Below are 26,701 nucleotides of genomic sequence, written 5' to 3'. Positions count from 1 at the left end.
CTTAAACCAGGCACCTGCCTAGAATGCAGACTTACCTACCTCCCAGTCGCTAATTATCAAGGAAATACTAAATCAAACTTCACCGGGTGTGGCTTTCCCCCTGGCAGTTCACTTCAGAGTGTGTTCTCACTTCTGTGGCGGACAGACAAAGCTCAGAATGATAGAGCGGTAGCCCAATCCTGGGCTAGGACAACATAGAGATAATGACATTTCAGGTAACTGCTGTGTGAGTAATTGTGCTGGCATGGCTGAGAACAAGAGCTCCCCTTTGTGCAGAGAAAAGTGAGATTTTTTTGTGATTAAATGAAAATTCTCTCATCCTGAATACTAACTGGAAAATTCACCATACTCTCGTAATATGCAAAATATATATTTTCTAGTTTGGTCTATTGAGCCAAACCAGCAGAAATAAACACCTCTAATCTCCTGACTTTAGCCTCTAAAATCCGTGTCTCATTTAAAAAATACTCAGGCTAGGCGCTCTCTCTCTCTCTCTCTCTCTTTCTCTCTCTCTCTCTCTCTCTCTCTCTCTTTTATGGAAGGCTTCACAATTTGCGTGTCATCCTTGTGCAGGGGCCATGCTAATCTTCTCTGTATCGTTCCAATTTTAGTATGTGTGCTGCTGAAGCGAGCACCCAGGCTCTCTTGAGAATGGGAGATGTTTGGTCTGCACAGAAAATATACAAGATAAGCTAGGAACACCTTACCAAACCAGAAAGCCACTGTCAAAGTTTCTGAAAATACAAAGGTGACACAAAGGGCCTTGAAAGCCAGTTTATAAAGCTTTCACTGGCCAAAGGTGGGACAATGCAAATTCACATCATGAAAAAAAAATCACATAAATATATTTTAGTGCCAAAGCTGTTACTATGTTAAAAACAATTAGGAACAAAAGAAAACCTTACCGATTGCCATTCAGGAATACTAATGAACCAATTCACTGTTTTTTGTTTTGTTGTTGTTGTTTTTAATTTTATCTATTTGTAGTACAAACCAATTTATGCATACAAATAAATGAGAGTCAGACTACGGTAATCTTTTTTTGGCTTTTGACAATTACTGTAGGGTAACCCTTAATCTACTCTCCTAACTGATGGCCTGGGTGCCTCCCCAGGGTTGTGCTCAGATATTGTAAGGGTCCATGATTTAAAAAAAAAAAAAAAAAAAAAAAAAAAAAAAAAAAAAGGGGTATAGTGGCACATGCTTTCAATTCCAGCAATCTGGAGGTTGAGGCAGGAGGATCACCATGTGGTTGAGGCTAACCTGAGCTCTAGAGTGAGATCCTGTTTCAAAAAAGAAAAAAGAAAGTAAAAAAGGGATATGGCAGATTACACAGTTGGAACCCTACGATGACATTTTTTGTAATTAGTATGCCTCCTCAAGCATAGGGGCAGAGCCTAGTGAAACACTACAGGATCCCCAGACAGAATCATAGTCCTCGCTTTCGTGGTTTGTTTGTTTTGAGGCAAGGTCTCCCAATGTGGCCCTGGCTGTCCTGCTATGTAGATCAGACCGGCCTCAGACCCTTATTTATTTTAAGGATATTATAAGTAAGGTGTATTTTAAGGTGCATTGTTTAGAGTTCAGAACTTGAAGGGAGTCCTAACACAAAAACCTCAAGGTTTCAGACGGTCCGGCGCTGAGTAAGCACAGCTCATTTGTTGTTTCTAACGTCCCTGTCTGAGGCATCTTCAGGGAAACAGCGCTACCGCTGTAGACGGTTTAGGCATTGGCACTTGTATTGAAGTTTGACTCTCAGTTGGAAAGGAAAACTAGGCCCCAGGAAAGGGTATGGTTTCCTCTCATGTCTCCTTACTTTTTTATTATTATTTTCAACCTTTCTACTTAATCTCATAATTAGCTTTCTCATCTATGTCTGGACAAGCCTCACCTAGAGAACCAAAGCTGATAGGAGGGGCCTTTAACCATGGATAACCATGGCTGAAGCGAGGCCAAAAGCAGTTCTCACTGGCTGATAGCTGCAGTTTGTGTTTCCGTACTGGCTAGTTGTCTAAAGGTTGCCAGCAGTGCCTCTCACTCTGTCCACTGACATGTGGGAGTTTGAGGCAGGCAGAAAGGGTTCAGTGGGTAAGAGCCCTTGCAGGGAAACCTGATAATCTGAGTTGGATCCTCAGGACCCACATGGTGGGAGAAGAGAAACAACTCCAGCAAATTGTCTTTTGATCTACACACACACACACACACACACACACACACACAAACCACAATGACTGTAATTAAAAAAATATTGTGAGATCCAAAGCACCCAAGTGACTACAAATAATCCATTCATTTACTCTTCCATTCAGACGTGAGAGGTCTTGTTCACATCTTGTAGGGACCTGGGGGGCAGCTGGAGGAATAAGAGGTGTTAGCTGGCCATAGGCACCTGATCCTTCATCCTCTGTAGGCTTGAGACTTGAGGACCAGAGGTTTGAGGAGCAGTGGATTTGAGGAACCAGAGAATCAACACAATTGGGACCAAGGTACCCTCTGTCATGCCTAACTGGATCAAGGAAAGGAGAGGTTCTAGAGAGAAAGTTATGGGGTGTTTGGGTTTCTTACTTACTGTCCTCTTGCTGTGAAAAGAAAACCGTGGCTGAGGCACCTCTTATAAAAGAAAACATTTAATTGGGGCTTGAGGACAGTTTCGGAGGGTTAGTCTATTATCATGGCAGGAAGCATAGCTGCAGGCATGGGGCTGAGGAGAGGCAAGCTTTACATGCTGGTTTGTAGGCAACAGGCAGAACTAGGGGTGGGGGTGGGGAAGAGCCAGGAACATTTATTAACCAATGACTCTTTTCTTTTTTTAAGATTTATTTATTTCATGTATATGAGTACACTGTAGCTGTCTTCAGACACACCAGAAGAGGGCATCAGATCCCATTACAGATGGTTGTGAGCCACCATGTGGTTGCTGGGATTTGAACTGAGGACCTCTGGAAGAGCAGTCAGTGCTCTTAATTGCTGAGCCATCTCTCCAGCCCAAATGCCTATTTCATAAAAACTTCCCCATAGAAATTTCTAGCTGGACCACTCTTGAGAACTTAATTATTTTAAGAAAAAAGCGAGGGCAAGGAACATAGCCATGTCAGCAATGCCTTTAATCCCAGGGCTCAGTCTGGGACATGTTTTTGTTTTCTATTACAACTATTGAGCCCACCAAGGGCCAGCATATTGCAGAAGTCTCTCCCAGTTAGTAAAACTTTTATGTAAATCTTTTATTTCCCCTGTCTGTAAAACTCTCTTTTAGACATCACCCCCTCCACTCCCTGAATTCCAGAACTTGATGGCTTGGAGCTGTGGCTCCTTCCCCTTCCTTCATTTTCTTTTAAAATTAGCCACTCTGGAAAGACTGTGAGGTTGGTCTCTAGCTAATGGGGGAAAAGTCAGCACCCATGGGGGATGAAAACCAAGTGAACTTCCCACCCCAGCGTGCTCTCATTTATGCAAAAAGAAATGGTCTTACGTAGCTACTTTCATTTTGTCACTGTGTTCTGTTGTTGTAAAAATATAAAAAATATAAAAAAGTATTGTTGTCTTTTTATCCTGATAGGTTCGCCCACAGTGCCCCAAGATATTTGCTAGATATCTTGGTGGAAACACATCCCAACTCCTCGGCAGCCCAGTGTCTCCTGCCACCGCACACTTTCCTACACTCAAACCGTCACGTAAAAGAACACACAACACAATAATCTTAGATCCAATTGGTAAGATATAATTGCCCACCTAAACATACAAAGCCCGGTACCATCCATCCCTTAAGAACACTGATAACGGGGCTGGAGAGATGGCTCAGTGGTTAAGAGCACTGACTGCTCTTCCCTAGGTCCTGAGTTCAAATCCTAGCAACCACATGGTGGCTCACAACCATCTGTATTGAGATCTGATGCCCTCTTCTGGTGTGTCTGAAGACAGCTGCAGTGTACTCATATATAATAAAATAAATAAAATTAAGAAAAAAAAAAAGAACATTGATAACAACCTGTAAATACACAGAGCGGAATCTTTTTTTTTTTCCTTTTTCGGAGCTGGGGACCGAACCCAGGACCTTGCGGTTGCTAGGCAAGCGCTCTACCACTGAGCTAAATCCCCAACCCCCACAGAGCGGAATCTTAACATCAGCCTCCATTGTCCCGCCACGGCTTCTCTCTCTCCCTCCTGTCTCCCTTCCTTTTCGTTCCAGTCTCCTCCTCTTCCTTCAAACTTCTCTCCCATCCATCCTTCCTTCTCCTCCAATGACAGGCCTCCTTCTATCCTGTACCCGCCCCTCACCTGAACTTTACAAATTCAATGGGGAGGTTTTGGTGAAGTCACCTGATTCCTGAGTAAGAGACTAGGCAGCTGTCCTTGGGGCAGTGGAATTAGCATCAAAATACAGATTACTCCAGGGCAAACCACAACCGCGTTCCTTTCCACAATACCGAGATTGTTCTTTGTTTCAAATATCTGAAGGCAGAGGCTGGAGGATCTCTGGGAGTTCAAAGACAGGCTGGACTACAGAGTGAGTTTCAGACAGGACAGGCCTACATAGTGGGATCCCGTCTCAAACAGAAGAAAATAACCCCCAGCCCCAGCCCCCGCACCACAGCACACACACGGAATGTGGTGGAGGTTCACTTTTGAGGAGAGGACATCATGGTGGCTGTTCACAACAGCTGCAGCAAAGACTCCCAGATAGATCAAGAGGAGGTGACATGGGACATAAAAACATCTGCCACGGAGAGGCATTCAGGTTGAAGTCTGAATGGGTGCAACAAGCAGAAGGCATTCAGGAAATGACATTGGGAGAACAAGCTGGCTTTAGAGTATACACAGGAAAGGATCTGGTGTACCAGGTTAGAAGGTTTAAATCTCATTTGCCTGGCCGCAGGGCCTCCCGGGTGCTCAGCACATCTTCCCGGGAAAACGAATGGAAGTGATGAATGCATCTGGACTTCCAGAACCCAGCAGACTTGCTAGCTATGTGACCTCTCACCTCTGTGACCTCCCCCTCCCACTTCTGTCTCTGAGACAGCAACCATAACTCCTTCTTTATAGATCGGCTGTGAGGAATTAGATAAGATCAAAGCTGTGTGTCAACTAGAAATGTAGACCTAATAAATGTTAGCTACCCTGCTCCTGTTCCCAGGATCACCAGGTACCAAGGCTGAACTACTCACCAACTAGAGACAATGAAGGCTGCTCCTGGGATCTGTTTACGGAAGATGTATGCTGCAATTCCCCTCTATATGGGTCCTAGTGGGAAAAATTAGAGGTTTCGGTAACAACTTCCTTGAGCCAAAAGGAAATCATAGCACTGCTTTAATTAGAGGACAGAGCTGAAAGTGTCCTCTCTGGGAGTTCAGGCATTCAGAAATTGATGTTTATAATAACTTAGAGTTTTTCTCTGTCCTTGTGTGTTTCAGCATACATGGTGCAAGATCTTTGGATCAATAGCCTATTGACTGGGGTCATCCATCACTACTGGAGTCTTAACAGAGGCTGTGATGCCTATAGATTCTGATGGAAATGTCTCTGACCAGGTTGCTTGTAGGGATGGGGAGTGCCTCAACCTTCCCAGGAGACGACATAGATTGTACTAGCCTCTGAGGCTTTAGGATATGGCGCTAAGGTGAGAAAGACTGTCATTCCAACTAGGGATTATAAACTTAGTTTATTTTGAAAGATATTCAGGCCTTTAATCCCAGCATTCAGGAGGTAGAGGCAGGCAGATCTCTGAGGCCAGCCTGGTCTACAGAGCGAGTTCCAGGACAGCCAGTGCTGTTAGACAGAGAGAGCCTGTCTCAAAGCCAAAACAAGATCTTCAGTTCTCTGTAATAGTCTCACCAGAGGACAAATGCCACGACAATCCATGCTAATCACCTGCTAAATCAGAAAAAAAGAAAACAGACGGAAGAGGGGACAGGAGCAAAACCAGGAAACACAGACTTTGACGAGGAAGAAAATTCCAGAGTTGTAAGCCTCTGGGGAAATCACATTTGGCCCAGTTCTGAAGGATGCAAAAAATTAGTCATGCAGGAACAGAAAAGCATGTGTGTGTGCATGTGCCTGCATTTGTGTGTGTGTGTGTGTGTGTGTGTGTGTTGTGTGTGTGTGTTGTGTGTGTGTGGTGTGTGTGCATGTGTGTGCGTGCATTCTGGCTGACCATTCCTTTCTTCACTCTTTCCCCTTCAACAATGATCAGCCATGTCTATGTCGAGCTAAGTAAGAAGGAACACAACATTGAAGAGAAACCTCCGTCCTTGTGTGCTTTTTCAGAGGAAGCACAAGGAGTCACTAATTGTAACGGGCTGTAGGAAGCCCAGTCCAGGATCCAGAGGGGATGCAAACACGCTGGAGAAGAGCTGGAGAGAGCTTCACAGAGCTGAATATCTTCAGCTTCAGAGAGTTGTCTGTGGGTGAGGGTTCAAGGGGAAAAAACACACAGAAAATAACTTTTATGGTGGGGGGAGGCTGACTTTGTTTTTAAGGAAGCTTTGGGGACAAAGAGTTGTAATTGAGCTTTTTTTTTTTTTTTTTTTTTTAAAGACTTATTTATTATATGAGTACACTGTCGCTGTCTTCAGACACACCAGAAGAGGGCATCAAATTTCATTACAGATGGTTGTGAGCCACCATGTGGTTGCTGGGATTTGAACTCAGGACCTCTGGAAGAGCAGTCAGTGCTCTTAACCACTGAGCCATCTTTCCAGTCCTATAGTTGAATTTCTAAGGCTAAATAAAAGTACAGGAGGCTGGCAGAGACTAAACTATGCAGGCTCCCTATGGCATGCAAGGAGTCTAGACTCCACGGTGTGGGTGAAAGGAACCACTGAAGGAATTTGAACAAAAGCATTGACTGGATCTTGTTTGCGGCTAGCCAGCTGGGAGATGGTTCAGTTGATTAGGTATTAGCCTCCAATGCATGAGGAACTTGAATTCAGACCCCAGTACTCATTTAAAATTGGACATAAACACAGGGAAGAGCAAAATAGGCAGATCTTGGGGGGCTTCCTGGCCAACATGTCAAACAGCAGAAATTGGAAGCCCCAGGTTCAGTGAGCTGCCTTGTCTTTTTTATGGTGGCGGTGGAAAGTCATAGAGGAAGACAGTGGACCTCCAACCTCTACAAAAGGAGGCACTGCTCATGTACCATGCTTGCAGTTCCACGCGCATGCGCGTGCATATATATATATATATATATATATATATATATGTATGTATATACACACACACACACACACACACCGCCCAATACACACACGCCACACAACGCACACGCGTGACAAATGTTTCTCAGTACCTGGAAGTACGAATCGAAGAGGACTGGAAGGATAGCTGGACGGCCTATGCCCGAGGTGATCAGGAGACAGGTGAGTGGCAGGAGGCTGGAAAGAAGTTCCTCCTGCTTTTGGCATCAGTTCCTAAAGGGAGAGATGAAAGGAAGACTTCCAGCTCAGTTCTGGGGTCACTTTGCCTCTGAATAGTATCAGTTTCCTCATCTTTGAAATGAAGGAACCCATGAATCACTGATAAGGCCTCTGCTCTCCAGCAAGCACGAGACAGGGTGTATCAGGACATCTTTGCAGTTGTAAACCTCACCAGAGAGGGTGACGCTAGAGTACCCACGTGGTCCACTCGTGCCTTCCTCCAGCGCCTGTTTTTGTTCCCCACCTTTAAGGGCATTGTCTGAGGCCACAAAGAGATGGTGGAGTGGAAGGCCATCTACTAGACCTAGGCCTCTGCAACTATGGCTTGGCTCAAGTCAGTCATGAGTGCCCTCAGCTTTGAGGTCACAGGACCATCACAATTTCCCTTCCGGAAAAATCTCTAGGGAGCAATGAAGAGAACATTTTAAGGTACCCAAACACCAAAGTCTTATCCCCAGTTTTGGGCTGCGTTCCTGTATGATCTTGAATAAGTTAGTCCAAGGCGATGAATAAATCCCAGCTCTGGGAAGCCCAAAGGAACTTTCCACATAGCCTTTCCCGCCTCTTTTTTTCCTTGGTCCCGGTGCCGCCTGACCAAGGGAGGGTCTTGGAGAGCTTGACCAGAGCCGGGCGAAGCTGGGTTGGGGTAGGGGTGTGGCGGGAGGCCTTGGTTGGGACCCAGAGCGCTCCGCGCGCTCCCTGGCCCCAGTTACCGCTTCACCGTGGCCGCGCGCTTGGGTGCAGGGAGGGGGCGCGGATCGCGCGCAGCGGCTGGAGCTGCGCAACAGGACTAGCCCGGAGGGTGTAAGCCCGCCGAGCTGTGGGCAGTGCCTGCGCCTCTGAGGTGGGCAGCCCGGTCGGTCCTCCCTGCCGTGGCCCTGACCCAGCTGCCCGCGCGGCTCCGAGGCGCGCTCGCCGGCTCTGGCCCTGCGCCACCGAGGCTCCGCCCCCGTCGCTGCTCTCCGCGCGCCCGAGCCCACCGGGCCAAGCCGCGTAGCTGCGGACCGCGGTCTCGGCGCTAGCGGCCCGGGCTCCCGCCCCCGCAGCCCTGTGGCTGCTTACGTCAGGTAGGCGAAACCCAGAAGAAGAAGAGGAAAAAAAGGCACGAGGGCGGAAGGGGAAAAACTTTATTTTTTTTTTTTTCTCCTCCAGGCACTGAAGCGAGGGACAGGCGACTGCGACAGCGTGCGCTTCCGAGCGAGCTCCAGGACGCCACCTCAGCCAACTGAGGCGCACAGCAGCGGGACCCGAGAGGCCCGACGGCCGGGCCAGTATGTGGGACCCGCAGGAGTTTGAACGCCACTGGCAGGCCGAGTTCCCCGGGGAGGAGGCTCCAGTCATGAAGTTGGAATCGGTGCCGGACATGGAGCGCGAGCTCGAGCGTTGCAAACTCAACCTGAAGCGGCTGCAACAGGTGTTGGCCGAGGAGAAGTTCAAAGTCTGGTACCTGCAGGCGGCCCTGGCTGGAGAGAGGATGGATCTACCCCGCGGGCCGCCGGAGGGCGGGGACGGCGGAGGCTGCGGCAGTGGCACTGGGAGCGGGGGAGCCTCCGTGGAGGAGCAGGAGCCAGCCGGGGCCGTGTGCGCGCCGCCACCTCACAACAAGGAGGGCGCAGCGAGCCGCGACTCAGATTCCCCTGGCCCCACGCTTCTGGACTCGGAGGTAGCGACATCGGCGGAGCCATCCCCCTACATGTGCCTGGACCTTCCTGCCTGGCCCGGGGCGGTGGAGGGAGGGGGCGCCGTGCGCAGTCTGACCGCTGCCATCCACCAGCAACTGGTGCAGCCTCGCCTGCTCTTCAGGCTCCGAGAGGACTGTGTGCCCCCGGGCCCCGATGGCACGGGGTCCCCTATACCGGGAGACCAGCGGTCCTCTGAGACCCGGGCAGGGCGGGGCTCGGAGGAGGGCGAACCGGACGCTACGGGTGGGGATGATGGAGGCGACTGCAGTGACCACGACTTCGAGATAGTGGATTTGAATGAGAAATTCGTCCTCGGCCACCTACTTATGGCCCCCTGCCGGTTTGGAACCCGCGACGAGGCTGAGAAGCCCGCGCGGCCCTGCAGTCCCCATCGTTGGATGCACCTGATTTCCGGAGGCTGGCGGCACCACCGGCGGCGGAGTCGAGACCTGGAGCCGCTGGAGGCGGAGGATGAGTCTCCCAGGCGCGGGGCGCGGGAGCACCTCGCCCAGTGGGGGCGCAAGAGATTCCTGCGCGTGCCGGACCGGGATTCGCCCAGTCACAGCTCGCCTGAGAGAGGCAGTGACTGCAGCCACAACAGCTCAGACCACGAAGACGGCTTCTCCGCAGGTAGGCGTACCCCTATTCTAGGTACCTGGCTGATCCATCCTGCTGGCTACTGGTACCCCGCCACGGAAGACCTTGGTGGTTCTTTTAACCCTAGGTACTTGGGAGCCCCCCCCCCCCCCGTAAAGCTATCTGTGGAACGCAAAACAAGAGCGTGCAAAGTGATTTTCGGGGTTCGGGGGAGTCTATGAAAATAAGCATGATGGTTGTGTCCGGAGTCGTGAGGAGGAATGTGATGGAATGGCGCGCTTGCCTAGACCTTGGCAGGACCTTTCACCTTGGTCTTCAGTCCTCACTCCTCACAGGTCCTCCAGAGTCTTTTGCACCACCCTAACCGTACTCTCTGCAGAAGCTCCAGAAGTCCCCCATTTTCCCTGAGATTTCTTAGTGAGGAAGTCTTTCCCCAAATGCTTTCAAGTTATCTTGCTTTTCCTCCAGCCTACATCTCATGCTGGGGGCTTAGTTTACTCCAGGAGGTGCTTAATGCTCCTCTTTGCTGACCATTCTTTCCTAGAAGGCTACTCTGGGGTCCGTAGGCTTCCTAGGAGCCCGAGAGGAGGGAGAGGCTTGGAATCCCAGTTTTGAGCTGGCCTGGTTCCTGTTTGACCCAGTGCTTTCCCTGATAAAGGAGAAAACTGAATCTGAGATGTGTTGGAACAGGTGAGCTGAGGCCGTCCTGTGTCTTTTGCTTCCTCTCCAATCTGCCATCTTTCTTGAGGACAGGGTCTGGTCTTAGTTGCCTTTGAGTCCCCTTGTGATCACAGTGCTCCATAAATGATGTCTAAATTAACGAGCAACTGCACTGAACTTGAAAGGCAGTTCAGCCCTGCATAGGTCAGGGAGTAGAACCAGGTAAGGAGAAATAGTTAACGGGACTGTGGGGTGATATGCAGCTGCCCCCTTGCTGCATCATAAGTGCCAGGGTCCCCTCGGGCATGCGGATAGAATGCACTGGGGTTGGCATGCATTGGTGCCTGGGTTGATTGAGTTGCAGCAAGGAACTTAAAGATGCCTTCTTGCTCCGTGTATGGGGTGGGATGTGTGTGGGGAGACACATCAGTGATTCTGGGACTGTTCCAGAATCTCCATTATTCGGTCTTGACTGGGTGAGAGTTTGCATTTGAATGAGTAACTGTCCACTTTGCTAAAAGCACATTTGGAAGATCCATCGAGTCATCCGTTTTGATCAATTACACTTATTCATTAGCAGATATTGGCTGCGGTTCCCATAGGTAATGCTTCTGCCACCCCTGCTAGGAATCATTTTTTTTTTTTTTAATTTAAAGCAAGAGTCGAGGATTTTTTTCCTCTGGTGCCAGGTTTCAAATGCCCTCCTCGGAGGCTAACGTCCCTGAGCTGCTTTGGGGTTGGCTCCTGTCCCATCCCTCCCAAGACCCACATCAGTCATTCTGTCAGGTGAGCGCAGTGCTCTGGCTGTTCCCCAGGAGTGGTTGTTAATTCTGCAGGCAGTCCGTTCTTTAGCACCTTGATGCACATTAGAAACCAGCACACTCTTGGGGCTAACTACAAAGGTGCTCCTCGGGGTAGATGGATGATGGAAAGGTTCTCTTTCCTTTAGACTGAAGACTCCAGCCAGAGCACATGCTCTGGCACCCGTGGCCTTGGCGAGGCCGTGCCAAAGCCAAGTCTCTTCTAGGCACGCTTCGAGGAAGACTCGTATAGGAAACCCCCTCACAGCAGCTCAGGGAGGATATGATAGAGAAGGCACACACATGCAAGCACATGCACACCATACGCAGTGACACATGTATGTACATGCGTTTGCAGGGTCACAGCACACTCCGGCAGTCAATAGGGTTTGTTTTGTTGTTTTACCCTGCAGAACAGTTTGCAGGCGGTGGAAGCATCGTGAGGTCATCTTTGCTTGCCTTTCCTGTAGTTCACATTGAATAAGCTCCTCAGACACTACTGTTTTGTGTACGCATCAGATATCTCTCCCCACGCCTAAGCTCAATCCCTGGCGAAATGGGACCTTTTTGTGACTTCATTTATACAAATGTGTCTTACACATACTAAGTTTCCTGGAAGTATTTGTTGAGTGGTGTATTTTTACACTTGTGTGTGTGTGTGTGTGGGAGGTTTGCATGTGCCACAGTGCACACATGAAAATCAGAGGATGACTTCTGTGACTTGATTCTCTCCTCTCGTTCTGTGGGTCCCAAGGATAGAACTCAGGTCATGAGGCTTGGTGACTAATGCCGAGCCATCTCCCTGGTGATATGTTAATTTTTTTGTCTTGTTGTTGTTGTTGTTTGTTTTTGAGACAGAGCCTCATACCGTGCAGCTCTGGCTGATCTGAAACTCACTATATAGACCAGGCTAGCCTGGAAGTGGTCTCCCTGTCTTTGCCTACACGGTTCTGGGATTAAAGGTGTGTGCCACCATGCCTGTCTCTCAGGGTAATGTATCGTAATAGGACATAACAGAATAGATAAAGGGAGTGTAGTTCATGGATAGGACACATGCTTCACATGCTCCCAGCCATGCGTTCAGCCCCCAGCATCAAAAGCAAGAAGGAAGGAAAGCATGGAGGAAGAGAACGCAAAGCATCGTAGCGCACGTTGGTATCGCTGTGTTAAAAGTGTCTTTCCACGATAGGTAGCACATGTTTGGGTGAAGTGTGTGTGCCAGAGGTGATGGCACACACTTGTAATCCCAGCACTCCCGAAGGCTGCGGCAGGAGGATGGAGAATTCCTGGTTAGCCTCTGCTATATAGTGAGCTCTCATCTAGAAAATGGAGAAGCTGTGGTCTCTGCATCACAGTGCCTGGTGGCACTGGGAGGAGTTCTTGGCTTACTTTCTCCATTAGTAAAACAGGACTTCCCCGTATTGTTGAACAGATGCACTACCGTCTCTAAAGAGCTTAGAACAGGCCCGGGGATGTAGGAAGCGTGAGAGTATATGAGCTAACTACGGCTATAGGCTATGCTCTCCAAATTGACTCTGCAAAACTTTCTACTTCCAGAATATTCTGGGTCAACTGGGCCCCTTTCTAGAAGCTTCCAGGCCACAGGGCAGGAGCCAGGGCAGAGCATTAAGCTTGGCTTAGGAAGGTCTTTGGGTTGGCCCCATGTGTTATTTCTCCATCTCTACCAGTGACCACATGCCATATCTGTAACCAGAGGACATAACTGTGGGGCAGATTGTATAGGATAATATAGCAGGCTTTGCCTTAGCCACAGGGTTTTAAGGAGAAAGGTAACATATAAAATAACTAAGGGGCTCCCCCTCCCTGGAAAGGGACATTTTCTACTAAGTAAAGAACAGATCCATAAACCTAAACATCTTTTAGGGTTTTACTTCACACAGGAGAAGAAAATCAGAGTTTAATTAATAGGCAAGCCAATTCACTTTAGTCATCGTTCCTTTTTTTTTTTTTTTTTAAGAATTATTTATTTATTTTATGTATGTGAGTCCACTGTAGCTCTCTTCAGACACACCAGAAGAGGGCATCAGATTCCATTACAGATGGTTGTGAGCCACCATGTGGTTGCTGGGAATTGAACTCAAGACCTCTGGAAGAGCAGTCAGTGCTCTTAACCACTGAGCCATCTGTCCAGCCCTCATCGTTGTTTTTTGATCATTTCTATTGTCTTGATTGGTTTGAGCAAAGTCTAGCTCATGATGACATGGTTAGTTCTTGGTGTTTGGGAAAGGGCAAAGGTGTGAGTGGAGTGGAGGGCAGAGCAGAATCTGATGTGTCAGGTCATACACCACGTACTGTGAAGTTAGACTTGAGTCTACCTAGCTCCATTCTCACTAGTTAAGAGTCACTGGCCTTTCCAGGTCTCAGCCTGTCTTTCACAGGCAGCAATAAGGAATAGCACTCACTTGGCCTACTGTCAGCTCCTGTCTAATGTTTATCCCTAGTTGTTAGTTTATGACATACAGCCTGGTGAGACAGAAACTTGAGGCTTGGGAAGCCTAAAGGACACTCCACCAGTCTTCCAGTTTACAAACGGAGTACACAGTCTGATTCCCAAGTCCATTGCTTTCAAACTGATGCTAAGCTTCCTGCTACAAGTGTCAGTATGTACCTCCCAAAATAGATGGGAAGATTGAATTCAGGAAACTAGAAAGTTGTTTAGATTGGTTAATGGCACACTTGACTTATCATTTTTTTTTTTTTTTTTTTTTTTTTTTTTTTTTGGAGCTGGGGACCCAACCCAGGGCCTTGTGGTTGCTAGGCAAGTGCTCTACCACTGAGCTAAATCCCCAACCCCCACACTTGACTTATCATGACCGTGAAGTTCATGCATGTCTGTGTCATAATAGCCTTTGCTATCACTGAAATCCCTACCAGACTTCAGACCGTCAGAAGCTGGGGTCACCTTGAAGGGCTACCACCTAGGTAGCAGGGTATATTGTTAGATTTCAGACTTCCCTTCAGTGGCTAGCCAGTCCTGGGCTCATATTGCTGAACATTCTTCAATGGAGGCCAGCATTTCTCTTGGATGCTAGCATGCTTCTGCACCACCAGTGACACAGAGTCAAGGGGTCTGTCCTCAGGGCTCATAAGTCCTTTCTGCAGTCTGTGTTTTCCCCTTTGTGTCTACACTGTACCCAGATACTGTCCTATAACAAAGCATGCAGGTAGCTTTTCCAAGTCCAGAATCCTTTTGACTGTTAGAAACTATTCATCTGATAGTCTGCCTTCAGTTCAAATGCCAAAGTATTTTGCTTAGTGGAGACAAATTCTCTCCACACAGCCTTCCTTTGCCTCTGATATGGGGATTGAACCCATACATAAAGGACCTTGTATATACCAAAGAAGCCCTCTACCACTGAACTGTAACCCAACCCCAGTATTCTCTATTTTTCTATTTTTTTGGCTCTTAACCATCCATTCATTCATCCATCTATTGATCATCCATCCATCGATCATCCATCCATTCATCCATCATCCATCATCCATCCATACATCCATCCTTCCATCTGTCCATCATCCATTCATCCATCCATCTGTCCATCCATCCATCATCCATCCATCCTTCCATCCATCCATCCATCATCCATCCATCCTTCCATCCATCCATCCGTCCATCCATCCATCCATCCGTCCATCCATCCATCCATCATCCATTCATCCATCATCCATCCGTCCATCATCCATCCATCCTTCCATCTGTCCATCATCCATTCATCTATCCTTCCATCCATCATCCATCCATCACCCATTCATCCATCATCCATCCATCTGTCCATTTATCCATCCATCCATCCATCATCCATCCATCCATCCATTTATCCATCCATCATCCATCCATCCATCCATTTATCCATCTCTCCGCCTCCGTCTGTCCTACTCAGCAAGCGTTTATCAAGGTCGTGCTTCATGCAAGCTGTGTTCAGGACTGAGACTGCTCAGGTTGGTGGTCCACCCTTGAATTGTCACTATCTTTTTGCTGAGTAGAAACCTTAATTTTTAGATAAAGAAACATCTTTTTGATAAGTGACTACTGTTAAACCCCAAGTAAGGAACCAGACACAGTGGCATATGCCTGTAATCACAACATTTGGGAGGCTTGGGCAGGAGGATCATGAGTTTGGGGCCACCATGGTCAGCGTGTTTCATAAAAAGAAAAAAAAAAAAAACAAATAAGAAATGCGAGCTGGAGAGATGGCTTAGTGCTTGCCCCTGACTGTGCAAACCTGAAGAGCTGCCTTTGATCCTGGAACCCACGTAAAGGTGGAAGAAGAGAGCCAACCCTACAGAGCTGGCCTATGACCCCCACATTCGTGACATGACACGCACCCCATCCCAATAATAATAAAATAAAGTACTAGCCTAGGCTAGACCTGTGTTCCTGTCTACCTTAGACAGATGAGAACCCTGGACCATAAGAGCAGCCTTAAAGTCACACACACTCAGGGCCCCAAGGAGAGTAAAGGAGCCAGATCTGGGCTGTTCCTGTTGAGTCCTCAGCCTTTTCCAGGGATCTAATCAGAGGCCAGGTGACAGAGCAGCAGGCCACCTCTGCAGATGGCAGTGGTTAGTCCCGTCTTACAGGTGCCTCTGAGGCTCTGAAGGAGCTAACCAGAGCTGTGTAGAGAGCTTATGGAGCTGGCACTGGAACACAGGTCTGTTCACAAAGCTGGCACATAGCATTCTGCCTGGATGCCATATTGGGCCAGCTGTTCAGGCCAGCTCCCTCTCCTCCCCTCCTCCTCTCCTCTCCTCTCCTCCTCCTCTCCTCTCCTCTCCTCTCCTCTCTCTCCTCTCCTCTCTCTCCTCTCCTCTCCTCTCCTCTCCTCCTCTTCTCAATGTTTTTGTTTTATTTTCTGACAGTGTTTCTGTGTAGCCCTGGCTGTCCTGGAACTTGCTCTATAGACAGGCTTGTCTGCTTCTGGAGTGTTGGGATTAAACGTGCATGGCAACACCATCCAGTTCAGGGCCTGATTTCTATACCTGGAAGCCTGACAGCTGGTCTGATGGAGATCTTTTATTTCTAATCTTCAAGGAAAATGCATTTCCTGCTGGATGCTCATGTTACCTTGCTCGTTTGTAATTTGATGTTCTCTCTCTCTCTCTCTCTCTCTCTCTCTCTCTCTCTCTCACACACACACACACACACACACACACACACACACACTCACTCACTCTGTCAATGACTAATGAGATTGTTGCGCTGGGAGGAATTCCTTGCATTCAGGGATGTGTGTGAATAACTTAATTTAAATTGAATTTTCCGAGGTAGCTGTGATAAAATAATACTGTTCTAGTCCCTGTTGTGGAGAGATATTAAAAAACAATTTGTTTCTGTGCCAAGTGTGGTGGTGCACGTCTGTAATCCAAGTACTCGTGATACCCGGGTGGAAGATCAGGACCTCCAGGCCTGCCTGTGCTGTCATGAACCCTGCACCAAAACAGAATTGCTTAAGACACACACACTGGTGATCTGTTGTGTTTCACTAGTGACAAGAGTTCACAGGGAGTCACTGACTCCCCAGGACTTGCCTCCCTTCACCGTTCACCTCCACTGTCTTGCCCTCATCATTAATAAGTGGGTCTGGTTCACCTCTCCACACAAGAATGGAATGTCACCAGCCTTGAAACTGATTCCTCTGGTCTGTCTGGTTCTCTTCTGGCTAAGAGTAGTTTTGTAGTTGTCTCTAGAGCACAGGTTCTCAACCTGTGGGTTGAGACCCTTTTGGGGGTTTCCACCCTTTGGGGGCTGCATATCAGATATCCTGCATCCTAGGTATTTACATTATGATTCATAACAGTAGCAAAAGTATAGTTTTAAAATAGTAATGAAATAATTTTATGGCTGGGGTCACCACAACATGAGGAACTGTATCAAAGGGTTGCAGGTTTAGGAAAGTTGAGAACCACTGGCCATCCCAGCACCCACATGGCAGCTGACACCTGACTGTAACTCCAGTTCCAGGGCTTCTGACACGGTCACACACGTGTGATATACACGTATGCATTTTGCCTGCATGTGTATGTGTAGATCATGTACGTTCCTGGTGCTCATGGAACCAGAAGAGGGTATAGGAGTCCGTAGTTAAGGACTGTTGTGAACCACCATGTGGAAGTTGGGAACTGAATCCGGGTCCTCTGTATGAGCAGTAAATGTTCTTAACTGCTGAGCCCTCTCTTCAGACCTCACTTTACTGTCTTTTAAATAATGGTGTAAACACAAACACTTCTTTTTTTTTTTTTTTTTTTTCTTTTCTTTTTTTTGGAGCTGGGGACCCGAAAAAACCAGGGCCTTGCACTTGCTAGGCAAGCGCTCTACCACTGAGCTAAATCCCCAACCCCCAAACACTTCTTAAGAATGGAGAGATGGAAGGAACCCTTTTTAAAAAAAAACCTAAAAATCTTGAAAACTCTTAATTACAACAATGAAACAAACAAAGCCCGCTTCCACTGCCTGGAAAAGCATTGTATTTGGACAGCAGACAGGGCTGCAGGGTTGGGATAATTTCCTGGGATGACTTTCTCCAAGTTCCAGGTTCTTTGTCTCTGAGGTGGAGGTGGCAATAATAGGAGGATATCCTAGACTTGCTGAGATGCCCTAATGAGATGGTATATGGAAATCACACAGCACAGCACCAGCTCACAGGGTTAGCAGCTCTTAGATGGTTCCCGTAACTGTTAAGTCCAGAGATTTTCAGTTGGCTGAGCTGGACTCATATTTACATCTTACTCTCCCTCCCACCACCCCTTCCCTCTCTTCCTCCCTCCCTCTCTCAGTTTCTTCCTTCCATGTTGGACATGGAAGCCAGAGCCTGTTGCATGCTGGGAAAACATTCTGTCCCTAAGCTCCACTCCCATATTTGCATTTCTGCACATAAAGGAGCTCTCAGCTCCATTTTGCTTTGTTTTGTTTGTTTTCCCTCCTCCTTTCTTACTCAGTCCATAAATGTGTTGTTCCTTCAGAGGAGACCAGCCTTCTTGGTTGTTTGTGGTCTCTAGTCCTTTTCCTCTTACCCCAACTATCTGCAAAGCCAGCAGCTGGGATTTCTGTGGTTCCTGCTGTCCTCTACCTGCACAAAGCTAACATCCTGGCACTGGTGCCATTTTATGTGCTGTTTTCTGGTGTTTGAGATGCGTGCCCATGATTCCCCAAATCAATCCCTTGAGACCTGACTCTTCCTTAGAACTTGTATTGGTTAAAATAAGGGCTTGCTACATAGGAAAAAGTCTTAAGCAGGGTGAGAGTTTTATTTATCTGTCATATGAAAGAACTCTGGAGGTGAACACTCTGGAGATGGTGACTGTGTAATCATGAGGGATTCAGGCTTTTTCATCTTTTTCTATCATGGTCTAAAATGGCTGCTGGAGATCCACCCATCACACTTAATGCTCCAGGCAAGAATTTTAAGAACAGGGAAAAGAGGGAGTGGCAGTTGCTGGGTCTGCTATTTGAGAGGTTTCCTAGAAACTGCTCATCTCTCTTGACAGTTTCTGTTTTTAATCACATCAGCCTAGCTGTCGGGGAGGCTGGAAAATAGAGTTCTGTATAAGGGCATACAGCCCTCTCAAGTCAAATGGGGTCTCTGTTACAAGGAAAAAAATGGGAGAATAGAGAGTGAACAGGCAGCTAGCAGCCTCTGGCACGAGCCTTTCCAAGGGCTCCATTCCGTCTGTGATTCTTAGAGTGAGCCCACACTGCACAATTGTTTTTATTATTATACCATCTATCAATTCATTGACCCAGTGGACAAATGACAACAGAACCCCTTCTCTCTGCGAGGCATGATGCCTCTTATGTTCTGAAGCGTCGCTCTCAAGTCAAGGGTTGGCTGGCTCCCTGCGGGCAGAGACTAGGGTCTGTTTCTCAGCAGTATCTTTCCCAAGACAGGCACTAGAAAAGCAACTGTCACAACCACAGGTGAGAAGCTCAGGGGAAAAACAAACCAAAACAAACCCCCATACAACAAACCCCACAACTTCTCTCCCTTAATTCTGTGCTAGAAAATTCATATGTTTTGGGTTTTGAGGGTGGACCGAGAAAAAAATCGAAGTTGCTGCCCAGTTGTCTGTTTTGGACGCTGAGCTCTCTTTGCATATCAAACAAGATTTATGAGTAGAAGTCTCTCTGCCCGCCCACTTCCCTTGCCACTGTTCTGCACGTAGCCGTTTCTGTCACATGAATCTCCCTTGTCATCTCTGCATCATATTAGCTGCAGAGAAAATCTGCAGTGTCTCCACAGTGAGAGTCGGCTTCCTTCCCCATCCTGCCTTCCTGTTTGATTCTTGCAGTCGTCTGCCTGACACTAGTCTGTCGGAAGGTGGTTTGCCTCGAGCTCACGGCGCATCTTGTAATCGCTGAGCAAAAGATAGCTTTAAAGGTTTATTGGCACCCAGGAGAGGAGGAACTAAAATATGCTTGGTGCCTTCTGTCGGTATGCACTGTCGGTACGGCGCGGCATGAAGCCCATTTTCCCATTGTTACTCAACTGCGCATGCCTGAAATCCCAGCCACTCTGGAAACTGAGGTGGGAGGGTCAGAAGCTTAAGGTCAGCCTGAATGGGATTCTGTCTCAAAAGAAAGCGGAGATTTAGGGTATAGCTCCGTGGCAGAGTTCTTACCCAGCATGCAGGAGAACCTCTGTTCAATTCCCAGGATAACAAGTAAAAAACAAAAACAAACAAAAACCCCCGCTACCTTAGCTGTTCCACAGATGAGGGAACTGGCTGCAGTGGGTTAACTAGCCAGACCCCATTTCTCGGTGCTGCAGTTAATTTTTCTATTGAGAAATCGTGTTATTAAATTGGCCTGTGGATTGCATTCAGTGATGCGTTTTAGAACATTCACAAAGTTACGATGTTACCACTATATTTCACTCTAATCTCAGACACACACACACACACACACACACACACACACACACACACACACACTGTGGAGGAGGACTTGGCTACATTTTGAGCACAGACTCAAACCTCAACTGTGCTCTGCCTCCCCCCTCCCCCATTCCATTTCCTCTTTTGTCGTGTGCAGTGATTTAAAATACGTGAAGCTGGTCAGAGCCTGGGGCTGTTATTCAGTTGGTAGAGAGCTTAAAACATTCACAAAAGGAAGGCAGAGGCAGGCGGATTTCTAATTGTGAGTCCAGCCTGGTCCTGGTCTGCTGAGTGAGTTCCAGGATAGCCAGGGCTATACAGAGAAACTCTGTCTTGAAAAGCAGAACAAAACAAACGAGAGGGGGAGAGAGAGAGAGAGAGAGAGAGAGAGAGAGAGAGAGAGAGAGAGAGAGAGAGAGAGAGAGAGAGAGACAGAGAGACAGAGAGACATTCACAAGACTATAGGCTCAGTTCAGTCCCCACTACTGGATGAGTGTTAAGTGGCGTTTTATGGCCTGTGACCCCAGTCCTAAGGAGGTGGACTCCGGAGGATCAGAATTGCGAGTTTCTCCTTGGCTACATAGTGTGTTTGAGACCTTGCTGGGCTACAAGAGATTCTTCTGTCTCAAGAAAAAATAAAATAATAACCTGATACCTGGGAAAGCATCAGGACCTTTTGCTTTTGGGGATGACATATATATATACAAAAGGGTTGTTGGGGACCTGGAAAGACGGGCGGGCCAGCAGAAGACACAAGTTTGATTCCCAGCACCCATGTTAGGTGGCTTACAACTACCTGTAAACCCAGTTCCAGGGGATCTGAAGTCCTCTTTCAGTCTCTATGGGTACCTGAACTCACATGTCCACAAGCCTCTTACCCTAAATACACATAATTAAAAATAAAAATTAGTATTTAAAAGGAGCGGTGGCTGTTGGCCTCATGAGTCACCCATTACTGCGGACCCTGGGCCTCTTTCTGTTGAATGGGACTGCCTTGATTCTTCTTGGTCCCATTCTTCCCTGTCTGCTTTAGGGCTCAGGGAAGAAGTTTTAGTGTCCCATACATGAGGCTCCTCCCCTGAACACCATTTATGCCTTTGGTTGTGATTGTGATTGACAGGTGACCTTGTTCTGACCTATGCTGTCTGTGTTGTAGTTTCAGGATATCATAGTGCCTGGCCACATGGGAAGTGCTCAATAAATGTTTATGAGTAGCTAGAGGTCCGTCATCCACACCCAAACTACCTCAAGGACCAATTAGTTAGCCTCTAGCCTTTCCTCTCCAGCTTTGTTACATTTCACATTAAAGATAAATGGTCGCTGTATGCTCCCAAGTCAAAATTCGTACAATTATCCACAAACTGCAATGGCTCTCCATATACAGAGTGAGATCTGAGCTATCTGGGAACCCTCCTCCCGACCCTCACCCACCTTACTTCATACATGCAAATGGTATGCCCCAGCAGTATCGAGCTTTGTGTAGCTTCCTAACACGGAGCACGTGCTTCTCTTTCTGCCTTAGCTGCCCCTCTGCCTTGCCCTTAGGACAGATTTTCATCCATCCTGCAAACCTAGGATAGGAGGCTCCCTGCTCTGTGAAACCTTCTCTGTCTTCCCCACATAGAACTAGGACTTGGCTCTCAGTCAAGAGTTCATTTAGGGAGCGGGAAAGATTGTTCACCGGCTGCTCTTGCGGAGGACCCATGTTTGAGTCCCAGCATTTGCATGGTGGCTCATAGTTTTCTGTAACTCTATGTCCAGGGGATCCAATACCCTCTTCTGGCCTTCATAGGGACCGGGAATGCATGTGATACACAGAAGACACACACATATCAAGGAACCGAAAACTCTCTCCTCCAGTGCTTACACTGTAGCCCTGCACCTCCACAGTAGCCAGCATAAGCAAAATTTGGTCCTCAAAGAGGCCCACATCCTGGGGTTGGGGATTTGGCTCAGTGGTAGAGCGCTCGCCCAGCAAGCGCAAGGCCCTGGGTTCGGTCCCCAGCTCCGAAAAAAAAAAGAATAGGAAAAAAAAAAAAAAAGAGGCCCACATCCTAATTCCTGGTCCCTTGTATATAAAACAAAGAGACTTTGAATATAAGAGTAAACTAGGGACTTTGCAGAGAGAGAGAGAGAGAGAGAGAGAGAGAGAGAGAGAGAGAGAGTGAGAGTGTGTGTGTGTGTGTGTGTGTGTGTGTGTGTGTGTGTGTGTGTGTTGGGGTCAGGGTGATATAACTTCTTGCTATTGATTTTGAATATAAAGAAAGAAATGACTAGCCAAGAAACGTGAGTGGTATCTGGAAGCCACAGAATGCAAGAAAATGATGATTTCTTCGTTCGCCAGAAAGGAAATTGTCTCTGCCAGCACCACAGTGTGAGCCTGTAAGCCCTAGGCTGGCCTGGGCTACAGAGTAAGGACTGCCTCAGGTTTCCAAGGTACAGAACTGTAAGACAATTAAGTTGCTGTTACTTATGGACGACCCTGGGCTCCAACTGCATAGGTAGCAATGAATAGCCTAGTAAGAGCACCAGTGGAAGGGGGAAGCCCTGGTCCTGCCAAGGCTGAACCCCAGTGAACGGGATTGTTGGGGGAGGGCAGTAACGGTGGGGGTGGGGAGGATGGGGAGGAACACCCATATAGAGGGGGAGGGGGAGTGGTTGGGGATGTTGGCCTGGAAACCGGGAAAGAGAATAACAATTGAAATGTAAATAAGAAATACCCAAGTTGGGGTTGGGAATTTAACTCAGTGGTAGAGTGCTTACCTAGCAAGCGCAAGGCCCTGGGTTCGGTCCCCAGCTCCGGAAAAAAAAAAAAAAAAAGAAATACCCAAGTTAATAAAGATAGAGGGAAAAGAAGTTGCTGTTACTTTACGTGCTAGGGATTTGTTTTCCTCACGGTGGGAGGACTGGCTCCGCAGGGACTTCAGTTTCAAATCCTCCCATTGTCTTACAGTGGGAAGATGTTTGCCCTCTTGCCTGTGACATCACAGTTTGAAACCTATGCTGTATTACCTTGTGTGTGTTTGGGATTTAGTGAGGGAAGGAAACAAAGGGTTCAAGCTAACCATTGGCTGGGTGTCCCTGTAAGAATGGAGCCAAGCATGGAGGTTTGTGTTCATAATCCCAGCGTCAGGATTGATCTCAGACCTGCCTGGGCTACAGAGTAAGACCCTGTTTTAAAACTAAATTAAAACAAACAAAAACACAAAAAAAGTGTTCATGGAACTCCTATCTGACAACTCCTAATGTCACACTTTGACCGAGCTGGGTCACATGACCATCTTTAGCTGCAAGGGAAGCTGATCAGTAATCTTAGCTCTAGTTCACCGTGAAGGATGTTATGGGCAAGGAACTGTGAGTGGCTTTTGGAAAGCAGCCCAGTATTGGTTCTACCATCGGTCCCTGAACTTTGCCCGCTGGCATGTTAGGACAGCTGTATAACTGTTTGTAAGTGGTTTGTCACCCTCTCCACTCCTTTTTGCGCAGGTCAGCTTTTTAATTGCAGTACCACTGCCTCTTAGACAATGATGACATAACGTTCTTGTTGAACAAGGAGAAGAATGGTTGTATTTTTTTGGTGGTTGTATGTATTTGAGGTAGAGTCTCATTATATACGCAAGGTTGGACTTGAACTCAAGATCCTCCTGTTTATGCCTCTCTGGTGATGGAACGGCATGAGCTACTGTACCTGACTGATCCTGTATATTCAAGTAAAGATTTATTTTTAATTCATTTATTTTATGTGTATGGGTGTTTTACTGGTTGTCTGTCTAGTGAGTACCTGATGCCCAAGGAGGCCTGAAGAGGTTGTTGGGTTTCTCAAGAGTTACAGATAGTTTTGAGCTGCCATGTGGGTGCTGGAAGTTGAACCCTGATACTCTCTGTAAGAGGGAGAGTAGCCAGTGCTCTTAACTGCTGAGCCATCTACTCAGATGCTGTTCATTTGTTTTTATTTATGTTTTATGGATGGTGTGGTGTTTGAATGAATTGTCTTCTGAATAAGTCTCGGGTATTTGAAAACTTGGTTTGTAGACGGTGGCTGTTTGGGAAGGATCAGGAGATGTTGGGTCCCCTGAGACTGGTATTACAGATGGTTGTGAGCTGCCATGTGGTTGCTGGGAATTGAATCCCAGTCCTCTGGAAGAGTAGCCAGTGCTCTTAGCCACTGAGCCCTCTCTCCAGCCCTTCAAGTGAGGATTTTGTGGGATTTGGAATACCTAGGCAGGCTATTGGCCTCTAAGAATGAAAAGATCTTTTACTCTTCTCTTCCCCATGTTTTCATCCCGCTTCTGTAGCTCAGTCTAGCTCCAAACTATATAGGGAGGCTCTGGGATCACAGCGATGTGTGATGTCATCTAGCTTCCCTCTATTATTGTTACCATTTTCTTCATCTACACTTCTCTTTTTTGCCCTACTCAAGAACTGGAATTTTCTGTTCCTCCTCTCCCTCCTTCCCTCCCTCTTTCCTTCTATTCCTTCTTTTATTCTTTTGACAAGGTCTAACTGTACATGTAGCCTTGGTTGCTCTGGAACATGCTATGTAGATCACTCTGGCCTTGAACACAGAAATCTACCTGCTCCTGCCTCCTGAGTGCTAGGATTAAAGGTGTGAGCCATCATGCCAGGTTTGTGGTGAAATTTTCTTATTCGACCCTTTTCAGGCTTTACAGCCAACAAGTTTCTAATTTATATAACTGTTCCTGCTTTTAATAAAGCTGCTGTCAGCTGAATATTATGGCATCAACCTTTAATTCCCAGCACTTGGTAGACAGAGGCAGGTGGACCTCTGTGAATTAGAGGTCAGCCTGGTCTACTAAGTGAGTTCCAGGACAGCCAGGGCTGTTATACAGAGAAACCCTATTTCAAAAAAATAGCCTCAACCTCCCCCCCCCCCAAAAAAAAAAAGTTGCTTCAATATCAACTTGATGATCAGGATACACCTGCACCTAGTTGTTTCCTTGAGCCCTGGGCTCTCTCTCGCCTGACCTCCAGTGCTGCGATTATGGGTGTTCCCCACACAGATGGGCTGCCCGGCTGTATGCATGTGTATGTAAGAGGTGAGCCTAGGGGAAATGTGAAAAACAGTGTTACAAGTAAATGGCTAGATTGTTTTCTCTTTCCCCTCAACCTCTGCCCCATTCTCGCCTATTCCCAGTCTCTTTCTTCTCTTTTGAAACAAGGTTTCACTGTGTTGTCATCTTGTTCCAAAAATGTTCTCAAATGCCTGGGCTCAAGACACCCTCAGCTTCTACAGAGCTGGGGTTCAAGGCCAGTGCCACTACGCCCACCTTATTTTGCTGTGTTCTCATTCAGTGACTAGACAACTGTAAGAGTCAACAGTATTCTGATAACTGTAGGTTGTACACGTGTATATAATGTAACATTTTCATTTTATTATTTATTTTTTGTATTTTTTATGTAGATGGTTGTTTTGCCTGCCTTTATATGTCTGTGGGCCTGGTACTGTGGGAGGTCAGAGATGTCTTTGAAACTAGAGATAATTTTGAGCTGCAATGTGGGAGCTGGGAATTGATTCTTGGTCCTCTGAAAGAGTAGTCAATGCTCTTAACTTCTGAGCCATCTCTCCTGCCCTGGCCTGAGTTTTGGTAGTGTTTAAAGGAAACTGACAAGCCATATGTCAAGGCCCCTGGCTCCAAGTACAAAATCACTAAATCCCTAGCAGTGAGAAAGATCCTAGAATTTAAAGCCATGTAAATCTATTTTGTGCAGCTTGACATGGGTCTGTTGATACATGGCTTATTTGTGAGAGCTGAAGGCCTAAGCGCCTGTTATCAGCTTACGGTGAAATATGATTTTATTGGGAATCTTGAATACTTGGAAGTGGTGGAACTCTAGAAGTGCAATGCAAGTGTTGGGGTCCTTGTCTGGTAATAAGATTTTTTTTTTTTTTCTGAGCTGAGGACCAACCCAGGGCCTTGCACTTGCTAGGCAAGCGCCTACCACTGAGCTAAATCCCCAACCCCAGATTTTTTTTTTTTTTTTTTTTTTGGTTTTTTTTTTTGGGGCTGGGGTTCGAACCCAGGGCCTTCCGCTTCCTAGGCAAGCGCCCTACCCCTGAGCTAAATCCCCAACCCCAGATTTTTTTTTTTTTAAAGGTAGGATCTTGCTGTGTATTCCTGGCTGGCCTCGAACTCACAGAGATCTACTTGCTTCTGGAGTGTCAGGACTAAATGTATTACCGTATCTATCTTAGATTTTTTTGGAGCCATTCCGGGCAGTGTTCTTATTGTTTACATCATTATTTCTAACTATAAAAAACAGACTTGTAAACAAAAGTATAAAGCTATTAATCTGTGAGTTAGGGACAGCTCACTATAATATTGTTTAAGGTGTATATTATATGTATTTACTTTCTTTTGTTAACTTTGTTTCTCACTTGTGAGTTAACCATTGATCATCTATAACTCTGGTCTGAAGTTCTTTGAGATGGTGCAAGTGGCCTTGGCCAATCGGTGACTTACTCAGCTTCAAACAACGACCCAGAGCTAAGGTATTTTTGTTGTTTTTGATTGTTTTTGTGTGTTTGTGTGTGTGTGTTTGTGTGTGTGTGTGTGTGTGTATGGGTGGTGATGGTGGTTAATAGTAGTTCCTCATGTAGCTCAGTTGGCCTTAAACTTGTTCTGTAGCCAAGGTTGGC

General features: G+C 47.1%; 1 protein-coding gene and 1 non-coding gene across 2 annotated transcripts in view; one reads left to right on the top strand and one right to left on the bottom strand.

Moving 5' to 3' along the window:
• Positions 1 to 529: 529 nt before the first annotated feature.
• On the bottom strand, positions 530 to 635 carry LOC116910770. The gene has a single exon (XR_004389278.1). It is a non-coding gene; the product is annotated as a U6 spliceosomal RNA (small nuclear RNA).
• Positions 636 to 8,374: 7,739 nt separating this feature from the next.
• Positions 8,375 to 26,701, top strand: part of Abr (ABR activator of RhoGEF and GTPase) — a 195,890-nt gene continuing 177,563 nt past the window's right edge. Inside the window, exons 1-2 of the mRNA XM_032912343.1 lie at positions 8,375 to 8,479; positions 8,565 to 9,724. Coding sequence (XP_032768234.1) covers positions 8,686 to 9,724 — 1,039 coding nt within the window. The 5' untranslated portion in view covers positions 8,375 to 8,479; positions 8,565 to 8,685. The remainder of the gene's footprint in view (positions 8,480 to 8,564; positions 9,725 to 26,701) is intronic.

This window comes from Rattus rattus, chromosome 9, assembly GCF_011064425.1.
Source record: "Rattus rattus isolate New Zealand chromosome 9, Rrattus_CSIRO_v1, whole genome shotgun sequence".
NCBI classification, from domain to species: Eukaryota; Metazoa; Chordata; class Mammalia; order Rodentia; family Muridae; genus Rattus; species Rattus rattus.
Note: the sequence above shows the minus strand (reverse complement) of the source record. Positions and strands in the feature narration are given on the sequence as shown.